Source organism: Schistocerca gregaria, chromosome 11 (genome assembly GCF_023897955.1).
Source record: "Schistocerca gregaria isolate iqSchGreg1 chromosome 11, iqSchGreg1.2, whole genome shotgun sequence".
In the NCBI taxonomy this organism is placed as follows: Eukaryota; Metazoa; Arthropoda; class Insecta; order Orthoptera; family Acrididae; genus Schistocerca; species Schistocerca gregaria.
The window spans coordinates 79,295,680-79,312,821 of NC_064930.1; the positions used below are offsets into that span (position 1 = coordinate 79,295,680).

The window sequence follows — 17,142 nt, forward strand, 5'->3', positions numbered from 1 at the left end:
CAGTGTGGTCACTCACTCCATGTCTGACACTTCTTGCTTTGTCATAAACTCTGCCAGTATAATTAATGGTGGATGTACACAAAGTTGGAATACTTTGGCGAGAAAAAAATAAAAACCCTTATAACGTCCAAAGTTTTCAGAGTACAGTAACTTAATTTGGCACAGTTGTTAGGGAGTATTAGATGGATAAACACATACGTTTTCATGCTTGTTGAAGTTATTCGTTTTTAATAATAAATAACAAATGTATTCAACAAGATGAGTACAAATTTTCCTTTTTTGAAAAATTTGACAGTACAAAGTTAATGTATTTTCGCACAAAGTTTGATATCCCATTATTACAAATATCTGTGGAACAGAATATTGATGTTTTATTTCGGTATATTTTTACAGCTCTCCAAATTTCTGTGGAAAATATTCCAAATCTTAGGGCTTTTCTGTTGCATAAATACCTTACTGTTGCAGTAAGTGAAAATTCCTTTCACAGAATATTTCAGAATCACTGTCAGTATGTATTCTCGCCTAAGGAGTGGATAGAGGTCTTGAAGTGTCAGAAGAAGAAACCTATGATTGTGTACCTTACAACTAAAGGTGATTTTGAAAAGAATTCAAACTTGCAGATCAAGTTTGATCAGACTTGTAAATCAGGCTCAGGTGAAAAGTTTGGAAGTAGAAATATTGCAAAGGTGTAGTCGTCAAGACAGGAACCGGAAAAATGAAAGTATGTAATTTGTACGGTGGTGAAATGGATACTGTATCACTAAGGTGAAGAGGTCGTCCAGTACAGTTCCTCGAAGGCTTCAAATGTCCTCTTCCAATCCCACACAGAAGTCCAAAACCCATTGACACAACCAAATTGAATGATTATCTATCTTGTTTACCATACATACCAGCAGTACATCATGCTTCTTACAAGACATTAAATACAGCTGTGGAATACAAGGCAAACGATGAGAGCAGTGACAGTGAAATTTGAATACCACTATTAGTGTTTCCAGTCATTAAAACTGTTAAATTTAATTACATTATATTGTGTCATTAATATAGTGGCTTAAATTATTACCAACTAACTTAATAATGTCAAATTTTCCTATGGGATATTAACATTTCTAAAGCAATGAATAACATGGTACCTACCATATATTTTTGTCAATGTGTTATGCATTGCTTCTTTTTTCCGATAAAAAAACTTATTTTGATTTTTTAACCTTACCAGTGCATTCCTTAAGGTCGGGTAGGACGTCAAACGGGCTGAATTGGGGCAGAAGAGGCACCACAGGACATTTTAATTTCCACTGTCTATACTTTTACAAATAAATTCATAAAACTAAGTCAGAATGACCAGGAAGGATTCAGGATCCGCACTTTTAGCAATGAAAGTTCAATAACATAACGAAATGAATCTTTTTACATGTGAAATTTCATCATTTTTTTTACTTATTATTGGCTGCATTTGTTGCTATGGGTACACTTTTTTCACAAGTAAGAGATTCTTTGATGAATTTTTCTCAGCATACAAACCATACTTACAGGTGTATGAAACTCTAGAATTTATTTACTTTATGAAAAAATGAATGAGCTGTTACATTTTTAACTTAATGTCTAGAAAAACTCCAGTTTTATAGTTAATTACCTCAATTTTTACCACAGTTTTTAACAGATTTGGAAAATTCTAGTTTTATACACCTGTAAGTATGATTTCTATTCTGTGCAAAATTCATCACTCTAACTTATGAACAGAAGTGTACCTTTAGCAACAAAGACAGCCAATAGTAGGTGAAAAAATGATGAAATTTCACATGTAAAAAAATTACTTCGTTATGTTTTTGAACTTCCAGTACTATGAGTGTGAATCCTGAATCCTTCCTGGTCATACTGACAAAGTTTTATGAATTTATTTGTAAAAGTATATACAGTGGAAATTTAAATGTCCTGTGGTGCCTCTTCTGCCCCAATTCAGCCCGTTTGACGTCCTACCCCTCGTAATGTTGAAATACTTAGTGAAAACTTGAGGAAAAGAGATAACATAGTATATATAGTTTATATATTTTTATGAAACGTTATATTCTAATATCTCCAAACTACTAAAATGTCAGTTCCCACGTTTTGTGCCTGAGCCCCTAATTTCATTCCCCTCGCCCCATATGGGCGATCAAAGCATACCATGGCATAGTGTTTACAGTGTACAAAACAATGTAAATATCCCATACCAATTACGTCTGTTTTTTTTCACAATAAGCATGATATTGTCAATTGAAAAATATAAAACATATCATACTTTATAAATAAATCCTATCATGGGACATGTACAATGAACATAAGGTACGCAGGATACAATGTTTTAAATATTCCATCAAGTGACAGCAATGTAAAGGCCATCATTTTAAAGGAAAACGATGTGCATTTATTAATTATTTTTCAAACTAAGCAATCAACTTAAGCTAACTGATACCACAGGTGGGCAATATCAAAACAACCAAGACCTTATCATAAATAACAAATATTCTAACCATGCTGGATGGACTGGGGATGGACAGATAGGAGAGGGCGGTGAGGAGGCCACGAAGGACAGGGAAATAGCAGATGAGGTGGGGCAGGGATGAGGGGGAGGTGAGTAGAAAAATACTCATGGGGTGGTGGGTGGAGGTACTAGGAACTGGAAAGAAGGGTAGCGTGAAGTGATGACTTCACCAATGAAATGGAATAAAACCCACCAAATAGGGGCTTCAACTGATTAGAAAGAAATACAACACAGCGTCTTGCAAGTTATCCCCACGATGTGGACACGACATACACAAGGTGTATGATGGGCAGGCTGATGGGACTGAGACTTCGAGATGCCCCTATTAGGTGTACTCTGTAGACGCTCACCCACAAAAGCTACCGGCGTTTCATAGTGCAGTCTTAACTACATTCTGTCCAAAAAACGTTAGTCAGTATCAACTGTTTCAAAATTTTCACTCTTGTTGTGTAAATTTGTCTGGGAAGTATGTGAAATGCCATGTGAAAATATAAATCCTGTAATTCATTAGCGAGAAATGGATTTTACGAGGTGCATTCAAGTTCTAAGGCCTCCAATTTTTTTTCTAATTAACTACTCACCCGAAATCGATGAAACTGGCGTTACTTCTCGACGTAATCACCCTGCAGACGTACACATTTTTTAAACGCTGACGCCATGATTCCATAGCAGCGGCGAAGGCTTCTTTAGGAGTCTGTTTGGACCACTGGAAAATCGCTGAGGCAATACCAGCACGGCTGGTGAATGTGCGGCCACGGAGAGTGTCTTTCATTGTTGGAAAGAGCCAAAAGTCACTAGGAGCCAGGTCAGGTGAGTAGGGAGCACGAGGAATCACTTCAGAGTTGTTATCACGAAGAAACTGTTGCGTAACGTTAGCTCGATGTGCGGGTGTGTTGTCTTGGTGAAACAGCACACGCACAGCCCTTCCCGGACGTTTTTGTTGCAGTGCAGGAAGGAATTTGTTCTTCAAAACAATTTCGTAGGATGCACCTGTTACCGTAGTGCCCTTTGGAACGCAGAACATGGACACCATCATTTTTTCAGCACTGCCAGTTAACCGAAATTTTTTTGGTGGCGGTGAATCTGTGTGCTTCCATTGAGCTGACTGGCGCTTTGTTTCTGGATTGAAAAATGGCATCCTCGTCTCATCCATTATCACAACCGACGAAAAGAAAGTCACATTCATGCTGTCGTTGTGCGTCAACATTGCTGGGCAACATGCCACACGGGCAGCCGTGTGGTCGTCCGTCAGCATTTGTGGCACCCACCTGGAGGACACTTTTCACATTTTCAGGTCGTCGTGCAGGATTGTGTGCACAGAACCCACAGAAATGCCAACTCTGGAGGCGATCTGTTCAACAGTCATTCGGCGATCCCCCAAAACAATTCTCTCCATTTTCTCGATCGTGTCGTCAGATTGGCTTGTCCAAGCCCGAGGTTGTTTCGGTTTGTCGTCACAGAATGTTCTGCCTTCATTAAAGTGTCGCACCCACCAATGCACTTTCGACACATCCATAACTCCATCACCACATGTCTCCTTCAACTGTCGATCAATTTCAATTGGTTTCACACCACGCAAATTCAGAAAACGAATGATTGCATGCTGTTCAAGTAAGGAAAACGTCGCCATTTTAAGTATTTAAAACAGTTCTCATTTTCGCCGCTGGCGGTAAAATTCCATCTGCCATACGGTGCTGCCATCTCTGGGATGTATTGACAATGAACGTGGCCTCATTTTAAAACAATGCGTATGTTTCTGTCCTTTTCCTGTCCAGAGAAAAAAAATCGGAGGCCTTAGAACTTGAATGCACCTCGTAATGTGTATTTTGGGCAACTCCACCTCAGAGCCTTTAACTACCAGCTATGCCTACTCTTAAATGTGTCTTGTTCTGAAATTTCTATCTATCTGTCCCACATATACCGAATCACAATCTACGCTGGTTTTTAACCTGTTCTGTAGTGTATTTTTATTCTGTATGCCACATGTCTACCTTGCATTCTCTGTTTGTGGATTATTTTGTTATCAAATCTCAGTGTGTATTTTGGTTTCCTGTAGTTTCCGGTTTTTGATCTTGTGTTTTTCTTAAATTTTCAGTCTCCAAATTTTTCTGTGTGAGCTAGTTGCCCGCACTGTTGGTAAGTCTCATGGGATTTCAACTGCACTCCTCAGTCTGTTATCTGACCATGTACTGTCCCCAGCTGATAGGTGAGCAAAGAGAAAATCAGTTTCTGCCTGAATTAATAACACATTAGCGAAGAGTCTCGGTTATTACTGTCTAAAACTGCTTGTTAACCCCTTCAGCACGCTTATTCAACGCTTCAGCTTGCTTAATAGTAGCTTTACCTCATCTGTCTATTTTGCAGTTATTGGTTTCAGCTTGACTATAAATCTTTTTAATACCCGTTAACATCGCCATGAGAACAGCCAATTGATCTGAGAAGTGCTACCAGACTTTCCAGAATGTATTTTAGATCTGCAGTGGAGTGTGTTGGTTGATATGAAACTTTCTGGTGGGTTAAAACTGAGTGCTTGGCTAAGACTTGAATGCAAGACCTCTGCAGAACAGATTCTGCGCTGTACACCTGGTCCAGTACACAGTTTCAAATTTTGGAGCGTTTGGCATCACTTCCCAGCGTAGCCTTTGTACATTTGATTGAAATTATCACTGGTTCAACTGTTGTGGAAACCTCAAAAGCGTTCACACTCTGAGCTTCACTCTTAAGGTGTGTTTACACGTGTGCGACTCGCGCCTAGTCGCCGTGTGCCTGTGCTTGCCCAACACAGAAGCAGAGGCACGCATGTAGGTCCATGCCTGTTCCTCAACATGTGGGGGTGCGAGTGATTGCATTCACACCTGTGTTCACACTGGGTGCTTCTGGTTCCGTGTGCGGCAGGCTACAGCCACACGGTGACTAGCTGCAAGGCACACAGATGTAAACACACATTTAGCATAGCTTTTGAAGATTGCAGTAGAAGGCAGTCTCTAACATGCAACAACAATTTTGATTATGTGGGCCTGCAATACGAGGGGCGTTTGAAAAGTCTGTGCAACGTCCAACAGATGACACCACCAGTGCGTGTCAAGGTCACGTGACTCAAGGCAGTCAAGTGATTGTCAAAAAATGGATGATGTAAGGTGATTAAACATTACTTCAAGATTTTAAACATGGCAACTGTTGAAAGTCTTCACGATAAAGGATGACAGCCAAGGATTATCCTACAACTGTTTTGGCTGTCATCCTTTATCATGAAGATTAAACATTACTTTATGAAAGGCAAAACGCCTCAAGAGACTAAAGAGAAGCTTGATAAACATTACGGTGACTCTGCTCCTTCGATTAGAACAGTTTATAAGTGGTTTCAAAATTTTCGGAGTGGCGATATGGGCACGAGTGATGCTGAACGTTCTGGACGCCCTGTGAAGGTTACGACTCCAGGAATGATTGATAAAATCCATGACATGGTGATGGATGACGGAAGAGTTACGGTGCGTGAGATTGCTAATGCTGTGGGCATCTCGAATGAATGGGTACATAATATTTTGCATAAACATTTAGACGTGAGAAAGCTATCCGCAAGATGGGTTCCGCGATTGTTCATCCTCGACCAAAAACGGAATCGTGTGAAGTGTTGCAAGGATCGTTTGCAGCTGTTCAGCATGAATCCGCAGGACTTTAAGCGTCGTTTCGTCACTGTGGATGAAACATGGATACATTACTATACTCCCAAGGCCAAACAACAATGTATACAATGGGTTACCAAGGGATAATCTGCACCAAAGAAGGCGAAGACCATTCCTTCGGCCGGAAGGGTTATGGCAACTGTCTTTTGGGATTCGCAAGGGATAATCCTCATCGACTATCTGGAAAGGGGTAAAACTATTACAGGTGTATATTATTCATCGTCATTGGACCGTTTGAAAACCGAGCTGCAAGAAAAACGCCGGCGATTGGACCGCACACACCTCAGCAATTGTGGTCGCCAAATTAATGGGAATAGGACTCCAACTCGTTTCACATCCCCCATAATCTCCAGACTTGGCTCGCTCGGACTACTTTGTTCCCGAATCTGAAGAAATGGCTGGCGGGACAAATGAGGTGGTGATTGCAGCAACTAATAGTTATTTTGAACCCTTGGGCAATTCGTATTATTTGGAAGGGATCAACAAATTTGACTACCGTTGGACGAAGTGTATAAAAGGAGACTATGTCGAGACATAAAAAAGGTTTACCCCAAACACGAAAGTAGTTTTTATTTTTGCACGGACTTTTCAAACGCCCCTCGTAGAAGCACTTTTAAGCGCTATTGGCGGTAAAAACGGTATCTGTGGAAAAGAGTTGAAATATTTAATGCCAAACAACATGAAATACTCAAGAGTGGAAAAAGCTATTTTTTCACAAAATCTATTTAAATCCAAGCCACAGACACCATTACTATTTTCCCTGACTGCCAGGTTGTTTCCATAAGAGCGTGCAAAAATTTAACACGCCAGAGGACGCTTCACTGAACAATTTGAGGTAGGAGACCTGGAGTCCGAGAAGTTGGCTTAAGAGTGGTAGTAGTAGTAGTAGTAGTAGTATTGTATTCTGCCTCACGGCAGGTCTTGCCGTGGGTTAAGCCTCTTCCACTTTTGTCTGTCCACAGCCAGTCTTTTCATTTCTGAATATTTGCCACCTTTGATATTGTCCAGCATTTTATATCTTCTTTAACCTCTTCCCCATTATCAATCCACCATTCCTTCTATTCCTTCCCTCAATAAAAAGTCCCTCCTCAAACAATGTCCAATCCATCTCCATTTCTTCTCCTACTCTTCTTAATACTTCTTCATTCCTTACTCTGTCTTCCCATTTCGCTTTTTCCATTCTTCTCCATATCCACATCTCAAGTAACTCCAATCTTCTTTTCTATTCCTTCCTCAATGACCAGGTCTCCACACCATACAGTGCAACACTCCAGATGTAACACTTGGCAAGTTTTTTCCTCAGACCTTTGTTTAGCGGTCTTCAAAGTAATTTCTGTATCCTCTTGAAGCCCTCTTTTGCCACTGCAATTCTGTTCCAAATTTCTGTTGAGCAATACATATCCCAAGTAACTGAAGTTACTCACTTGCTCTATTTCCTATCCCCTGATTTTCATATGGCAATTTCTCCCCTTTCCTTCAATTACCATGCTTTTCGTTTTCTTCTTGTTAATCTTCATTCCATATACTTCTCATTTTGTGTTTAGATCATCTAACATTTGTTCTATCTCTCTTGCACACTCTGCCATCACAACCATGTCGTCTGCAAATCTTGTATATTCCACTCTCTGAGCCCCTATACAAACTCCTCTCCTTCCATCAAAACTTTCATTAATGATTTCCTCCAGACAGATATCGAACAGTGTTGGTGATAAACAACAACCTTGTCTTACACCTCTCGCCAAATCAATTTCCTCACTCATCACACCTCCTATTCTTGCTCTCTGGTTGAAGTATAAATTTCTAATTAGCCATTTGTCCCTCCAATCAACTGCATGTTTCCTTAGGATTTCCATCAGTTTGTCCTATCTGACACAGCTAAGAACCTTCTCAAGATCAACGAACACAATGTACACCTTCCGTTTCTTCTCTGCGTACCTGTCCCCTATCACTCTCATCCCCCAATGGTATCGCTGGTTCCCACTTCTTGCCTGAAACCAAATTGTTCATCTAGTACGCAATTCAGCTTTTCATTAGCCTTCCGTTGAGCGTCGTCTGCAAGACTTTGCCTGCATGTGATATCAGGCTCACTTAAGAAAATAATCAGAATAAAATCACATTACTGTCTATTTTTTTACTTACCTTAGTTACCAGTAACTGCAAACACCATTATTGACATAATGAACGTAACACTTGTACTGTATTTTACAAAATGTGCTGAAACTGATGGCTATCAACGTCAATGCAAGCTGACATTGACAAACAAGGTTCTGACACGCCATGAGAAATAACCTTGGTGTATTTCGAATCACATCACTGGCAGCTACAATTCCGGCAACTAATTCCTTCTCACACACAAGTATCTTTAAGAAACGATTTTAGGAAATCGTTCCCTGTACAGCCTTTCAGCATTGAAAGCATTGAAATGTACTTCCCCATAGATAAGGTGCATGTCAGTGAGCTCCAGTGCTGCTCCATTGTATTGTTCTGTATGTCTGTGAATAGCAGAAGGTGCTATGAATCAAATCCATTCATTAGAATGGACATGTCCGAATAACAGATGCCATCTTCATATCGTTTAAGGCTAATCGGTTGATGACCTCCTTCGGTGTGGTGCCTGACTCTTATGGGACTCGGTGGATTGTCTTCCATGAGTATTGGGTATAATGGGAGGGGCACTACGAATGTAGTTGAGAATGTGGGTCCATGGGGAGCGTGCCGGCGACATATCCTCTATGCCCTCGGTGGCTCAGATAGATAGAGCATCTCCCATTTAAGCAGGAAATCCCAGGTTCAAATCCCATTCGGGGCACACATTTTCAACTGTCTCCAATGATGTATATCAACGCCCATCAGCAGCTAATGGTAATGATTTATTTGTAATTTCGCTCTAGAGTGCTGCACAGTCACCAATGGCATCTATTCTTTTAGACATGTCCGTAATCACAGATGCCATCTTCATAAGTGGTAGACAAGTTCACTTTCTTACCTCTGTAAGCTGGCTTCCCCAGTCCCAAGTTCCCTACCTCAAACTGTTCAGCGGAGCATTCTCTATGTCATGTTACACCTTTGCACACACTTATGGAAACACCCTGTATACGTCATACAAATCACATTAGGCGTAACATATAAGTTCATTTTTATGCTTAGTTCTAATGTGACAACAAGAATAGAGCCATGAAACCTGTTGCAGAATTCAAAACAGTTATGATAAAAATAAAAATAAATAGCTCATTTTGTACAGTTTAATGTTATGTATATAATGACTGACAAAAAAACTATTACAGAGTCAACAGTGTAGGTGCTACTCTGACATGGAGAGCTTGAATACAGTGGCGAAGAAATGGTGAGCCACATCAAACAGGTCAGCAGGCAGAGTGTCCAAACGCAAATCACACTGTTGTTGGAAACCTCATGGTCATTGGTGGTGACAACAATGGCTCCTTCGATCCTCACTGCTCCACACCAGGTGAGAACCACGATCCTTCACTTGAAGTCACCTAGCAGATCTGCTAGCTGATCGTGCGCTAATCGTGGGTAAAAAATGTAAGATTTAATTACAATTTTCACTGCAATCATTTTTTATTATTTTGTTTCATATTTAGTTGGACATGGTAAATATTTTGTACCACATGTGCACCTAATTTTTATATATACAGGGAGTTACAAAAAGGTACGGCCAAACTTTCAGGAAACATTCCTCACACACAAAGAAAGAAAATATGTTATGTGGACATGTGTCCGGAAACGCATATTTTCCATGTTAGATGTCATTTTACTACTTCTCTTCAAATCGCATTAATCATGGAATGGAAACACACAGAAACAGAACGTACCAGCGGGAGTTCAAACACTTTCTTACAGGAAATGTTCAAAATGTCCTCGGTTAGCGAGGATACATGCATCCACCCTCCGTCGCACGGAATCCCTGATGCGCTGATGCAGCCTTGGAGAGTGGCGTATTGTATCACAGCCGTCCACAGTACGAGCGCGAAGAGTCTCTACATTTGGTACCGGGGTTGCGTAGACAAGAGCTTTCAAATGCCCCCATAAATGAAAGTCAAGAGGGTTGAGGTCAGGAGAGCGTGGAGGCCACGGAATTGGTCCGCCTCTACCAATCCGTCGGTCACCGAATCTGTTGTTGAGAAGCGTACCAACACTTGGACTGAAATGTGCAGGAGCTCCATCGTGCATGAACCACATGTTGTGTCGTACTTGTAAAGGCATATGTTCTAGCAGCACAGGTAGAGTATCCCGTATGAAATCATGATAACGTGCTCCATTGAGCGTAGGTGGAAGAACATGGGGCCCAATCCAGACATCACCAACAATGCCTGCCCAAACGTTCACAGAAAATCTGTGTCGATGACGTGATTTCACAATTGCGTGCGGATTCTCGTCAGCCCACACATGTCGATTGTGAAAATTTATAATTTGATGACGTTGGGATGAAGCCTCATCCGTAAAGAGAACATTTGCACTGAAATGAGGATTGACACATTGTCGGATGAACCATTCGCAGAAGTGTACCCGTGGAGGCCAATCAGCTGCTGATAGTGCCTGCACACGCTGTACACGGTACGGAAACAACTGGTTCTCCCGTAGCACTCTCCATACAGTGACGTGGTCAACGTTACCTCGTACAGCAGCAACTTCTCTGACGCTGACATTAGGGTTATCGCCAACTGCACGATAATTGGCTCGTCCATTGCAGGTGTCCTCGTCGTTCTAGGTCTTCCCCAGTCGCGAGTCGTAGGCTGGATTGTTCCGCGCTCCCTAAGACACCGATCAATTGCTTCGAACGTCTTCCTGTCGGGACACCTCCGTTCTGGAAATCTGTCTCGATACAAACGTACCGCGCCACGGCTATTGCCCCGTGATAATCCGTACATCAAACGGGCATCTGCCAAGTCCGCACTTGTAAACATTCCACTGACTGCAAAACCACGTTCGTGATGAACACTAACCTGTTGATGCTACGTACTGATGTGCTCGATGCTAGTACTGTAGAGCAATGAGTCGCATGTCAACACAAGCACCGAAGTCAACATTACCTTCCTTCAATTGGGCCAACTGGCGGTGAATCGAGGAAGTACAGTACATACTGACGAAACTAAAGTGAGCTCTAACATGGAAATTAAGCGTTTCCGGACACATGTCCACATAACATCTTGTCTTTATTTGTGAGTGACGAATGTTTCCTGCAAGTTTCGCCGTACCTTTTTGTAACACCCTGTATTTTAAATTAGAGACTAAATGAAGTAGAAAGAATGTGGTGCCAACTTGTACCATGCAGATCCTCTTACAGATCAACAGTCACTACACAAACGCTTATCGGGCAAGTAAGTTGTGAAACAAGCTTAATGAAGAGATCTGGAGGACATTCTCTTTTAAGTGAACACCCTGTACTTTTCAGTGTGAGGAATAACTTTCATTAGTTGTACATGTGCATCAAATTTTAGTGTACATTGGGTGACAAAAGTGATGAGACAGCAGTATGCACATAAAAATGGCCGTAATAATGAGTACACAAGGTATGCAGTAAAATGACAGTGCACTGGTGGAGCTGTGTTTTTTACTCAGGTAATTCATGTGAAAATGATCCGATGTGATTACGGTTGCACAGTGGGAATTTATAGACTTTGAACAGAACAGGGAATGGTACTTGGAGCAGGACACATGGAACATTCCAGTTTGGAAAATGATGTTGTTGTTGTTTTCAGTCCAGAGACTGGTTTGATGCAGCTCTCCATGCTGCTCTATCCTGTGCAAGCTGCTGCTTCTCCCAGTACCTACTGCAACCTACATCCTTCTGAATCTGCTTAGTGTATTCATCTCTTGGTCTCCCTCTGCGATTTTTTCCCTCCACACTTCCCTCCAATACTAAATTGTTGATCCTTTGATGTCCTACCAACCGATCCCTTCTTCTCGTCAAGTTGTGCCACAAATTCCTCTTCTCCGCAATTCATTCAGTACCACCTCATTAGTTACATGATCTACCCATCTAATCTTCAGCATTCTTCTGCAGCACCACATTTCGAAAGCTTCTATTCTCTTCTTGTCTAAACTATTTATCGCCCAAGTTTCACTTGCATACATGGCTACACTCCATACAAATACTTTCAGAAACGACTTACTGCCACTTTACTCGATGTTAACAAATTTCTCTCCTTCAGAAACGCTTTCCTTGTCATTGCCAGTCTACATTTTATATATTCTCTACCTCGATCATCAGTTATTTTGCTCCCCAAATAGCAAAAGTCATTTACTACTTTAAGCGTCTCATTTCCTAATCTAATTCCCTCAACATCACCCGAATTTATTCGACTTCATTCCATTATCCTCGTTTTGCTTTTGTTGATGTTCATCTTATATCCTCCTTTCAAGACACTATCCATTCCGTTCAACTGCTCTTCCAAGTCCTTTGCTGTCTCTGACAGAATTACAATGTCATCGGCAAACCGCAAAGTTTTTATTTCTTCTCCACGGATTTTTCTTTTGTTTTGTTTACTGCTTGCTCAATATACAGATTGAATAACATCGGAGATACGCTACAGCCCTGTCTCACTCCTTTCCCAACCACTGCTTCCCCTTTACTCCCTTCGACCCTTATAACTGCCATCTGGTTTCTGTACAAATTGTAAATAGCCTTTCGCTCACTGAATTTCATTCCTGCCACGTTCAGAATTTGAAAGAGAGTGTTGCAGTCAAGATTGTCAATAGCTTTCTCTGCGTCTACAAATGCTAGAAACGTAGGTTTACCTTCCCTTAATCTTTCTTCTAAGATGAGTCGGAGGGTCAGTATTGCCTCACGTGTTCCAACATTTCTACGGAATCCGAACTGATCTTCCCCGATGTCAGCTTCTACCAGTTTTTCGATTCATCTGTAAAGAATTCGTGTTAGTGTTTTGCAGCTGTGGCTTATTAAACTCACAGTTTGCTAATTTTCATACCTGTCAACACCTGCTTTCTTTGGGACTGGAATTGTTCTTGAAGTCTGAGGATATTTCGCCTGTCTCATACATCTTGCTCAACAGATGGTGGAGTTTCGTCAGGACTGGCTCTCCCAAGGCTATCAGTAGTTCTAATGGAATGTCGTCTACTCCCAGGGCCTTGTTTGGACTCAGGTCTTTCAGTGCTCTGTCAAATTCTTCACGCAATATCGTATCTCCCATTTCATCTTCATCTACGTCCTCTTCCATTTCTTTAATATTGTCCTCAAGTACATCGCCCTTCTGTAGACCCTCTATATACACTTTCCAGCTTTCTGCTTTCCCTTCTTTGCTTAGAACTGGGTTTTCCATTTGAGCTCTTGATATTGGTAGAAGTGGTTCTGCTTTCTCCAAAGGTCTCTATAATTTGCCTGTAGGCAGTATATATGTTACACCCTAGTGACAGTGGAAAATGTTAGGGAAGTCAATATTATGAGAGCCACATTATTGAGAGTGTGTTGAGAAGGCCAAATTTCAGGTATTACCTCTCACCAAGGACAAAGCTCTGGCCGACGTCCTTCACTTAATGACCGATAGTATCACCGTTATCATAGTTGTCAGTGCTAACAGACACGCAACACTGCGTGAAATAACGGCAGAAGTCATTGTCGGATGTATGACTAACATATCCAGTAGGAAAGTGCAGCAAATTTTGGGATAATGGACTACGGCAGCAAACGACCGGCGTTATTGGCTTTGCTAAGAGCACGACATCGCCGGCAGCGCCTATCCTGGGTTCTTGACCGTATCAGTGGTATCCTAGATGACTGGAGGAACGTGGCCTGCTCAGATGAGTTTCAGTTGCTAGGAGCTGATGGTAGGGTTCAAGTGTGGTGCAGATCCTATGAAGCCATGGATTCAAGTTGTCAACAAGACACTGCAAAAGCTGGTGGTCGCTCCATAATGGTGTGGGCCGTGTTTACACGGAATGGAGTGGGTCATCTGGTTCAAGTGAACCAGCATTGATTGGAAATGGTTATGTTCAGCTACCTGGAAACCACTTTCAGCCGTTCACAGAGTTCATGTTCACAAAAAAGGTGGAATTTTTGTGGATGACAATGCACTATGGCACTGGATCACAGTTGTTTGTCAATTTTGAATACCTGGGAGTAGACAGTGATCAAAGTCATTGCTAATAGTTACTATTAAATACAGTCTTGACCACAAACCGGTTTCGACCACACCTACGGTCATCTTCAGAGCTACAACTCAGATACAAAATGTGACCAGAGGGCTACATACATTAAAGAAAATTATATACAACTATAAAGTCAAAACGATTAATTACGAAAATGCTGTATGAGCAGGAGTCTCTTCCTGGAGGTAAATAACTTCTCGATAGAGCAGTGCATGTCATACACCCTGAGGGTTACATTTCAAACAATTAGAAAATATTACATAATGTACCAAAAGGGCTTCTGCTAAATACTTAAGAAGAAATTGAAACATATTCACTTTATAAAAGTAAACCATTATCTGTTTTAAATGAGCAGCTTCAATTCAAAGACAAACTTTCCCTTGAGCTTTCTGACTATTTGCTTTAGAATGCTCACTCTTCCATCTCTCATTTGTTAATAAATTTTTGAAACCTTCATAAAACATTTTATATTTTGTAACCTTAATTATTTTGCCAAATATTATTTTATGACTGACAATCTGTTTGTAGAATGTTTACTTCGGTCTCGCTTTAAGACTGCATCATGCAAATTCAGATCCTTTTAATATTCTGATACTACGGCTCGTAGTATTGAATTTTAAATTCCCTCTGCTTTCTGACTAACGGTATACACACGATTTATGTTTCTATGTTTGTTTCATAAACAGTTTTTATATACTTATGTGAAAGTGATCTTATTCTATAGTAACAGTCTGTCTCATAAGTTTTAGTCACTTCAGTTTTTCCTTTTCGTTTACATTTTATGAAGAAACAAAAGTTAACACAAACTGTTAGTATGTATATAATGTTGTGCATATATTTTATTGACCAATAATGCATGTCACGTGGTTCAGTGTTTGTCACAGGTACCTGTTAATTTCGTACCTTACAGTGTCATTGTTTTATTCTTAGTCTTCTAGTACTATTTTTTTACTTTAACTATACTTTTGTTTATACGACTGTCATGTAAAACAAAACATTGGAATGGCCTTTAATATTGTCACATGTAACATTTGTAATATATATAGGAGCGTCATAGGCAGTATTTTTAAGAATATACACAAGTACTGTGCCCTCTAGATTACGTTCTTTCTCAGTTTCGTCTGCAAGAACTAATTATTATCTATCGAATAATCTATACAAATGGATGCTCTTGTTACACCTTGAAATTATATCTGTGCTGCATTTACTACAACACGTCAGTTAACGATTTTTGCAGCCGCCTTAATGGAAAGCGCCCTGCTAGAGCGTCTATCGCTTCCATGACATGGAACGTCTTTCTACCGATATTACAACAACCTCGTTGGAGAGTAACCTGTTGCCACATCTTTGCAATGGCGTCTATACGGGTAGCATTCATTTCACGCTAGGTGAGGAGAGCCCTACATCAACGTGACGTAGGCACGCGTCATCGTGAGTTTCACGAGTTGTCCTATCATCATGTGTTTCCTATCGACTGTTGTGTGCATTCTGTATACATGGACTGTTGCGTGCGTCGTGAATCTGCACTGTTCATTGTCCTTAGCTGATTTACAACACGAAGGCAAAATTAAATGGAACTAGATGGTTTAATATTTCCAGCACCATTCGGAATTACTTCGAACTTCAGTTTCTCAGTTTAACGTTTCTGCCCACATGAATTATGTACAATTCATTGGCTTTTATAAAAATACGAAACACTTTAATTTCTCCCTATTTCATGTTTTTATCCACATGATTTATGCACGATTAATCGGACTAAAATATGCTTAGACACTTGCGTCATGGTTATGATTCCTTCATTCAGATTTCCGTTATGTTCATGAAACACACAATAACATCCCACATTCTTTGGATTGCAGCTTAATAATTAATTATTTCACGTTTCTATGCACACGATTTATGCACGGTTTATCGGATTTTTAAAAAAAATTGACTAAAAGTTTTTTTTTTTACTTTCATTATGGTTCCTTCGTTCAGACATTCATTATGTTCCTCAAACACATAATACCATCCCAAATTGGTGGGATTACAGCTTAATAATTAATTCAACTGGGATGAGCGTAACAGATAACTCCTGACACTTCGTTTGTACACATGTATTTACATTCAGCTTTGACGTTATCGGTACAACCGCAAAGATCGATATACGCACTCATGTAGTCGATTTAGGTTATTTACGTTACGATGACGTAGTGTTACGTCACTTTGACGTAGTGTTCTCCTCACCTACCGTAAGATGAATGCTACCCCGTCTATACTAAATATGGCAACCAGAAGCTTCTAAATGGTTCTCCAACAGGCCCAGAGACGGCAACCCACGTACTGTTGTAACGATTTTAATTTTAATTTTAGGTTTAATATTTTTACATATTTTATCTGACAATAGCTGTTAAACCAGCTAAGTTCCACGTATTTTTATGTTTCATTCTTGCCATTGTTACTTTAATTGCGAAAGTTTTCGTTGTTATTTGACTTTTAACCCATCGGTTAGCGATGACATTTTGTTAAAAGTAGGCGGAGCCTCTAGTATATAAGTAAGATGTGCACTGCTCTTTCTAGCAGTGATTTACAAGAAGGCTGCTTGCTGCTCATATAGCACTTAGGTAATTGATCGTTTTATAACTTAGTAGTTGTATGTAAACAATAAAACATCTGATTTGGAATAAGAAGGTGTCAGAAAGAGCAAAACTCCTTATGTATAACAATTATTACATCCCTATTGTCACCTATGGTGGAGAAACATGGACAATGACAGAAAGGGACTGGAGCAGATTGCAAGCAGGGGAAATGAAATTTCTCAGAGCAGTTAAG

The 17,142-nt window shown here is 40.4% G+C and overlaps 1 protein-coding gene across 1 annotated transcript in view; it reads right to left on the bottom strand.

The window, feature by feature from the left end:
- Positions 1-9,432: 9,432 nt before the first annotated feature.
- LOC126295145 (speckle-type POZ protein-like) overlaps positions 9,433-17,142 on the bottom strand; it is a 98,450-nt gene continuing 90,740 nt past the window's right edge. The window contains exon 5 of the mRNA XM_049987431.1: positions 9,433-9,728. Coding sequence (XP_049843388.1) covers positions 9,698-9,728 — 31 coding nt within the window. The 3' untranslated portion in view covers positions 9,433-9,697. The remainder of the gene's footprint in view (positions 9,729-17,142) is intronic.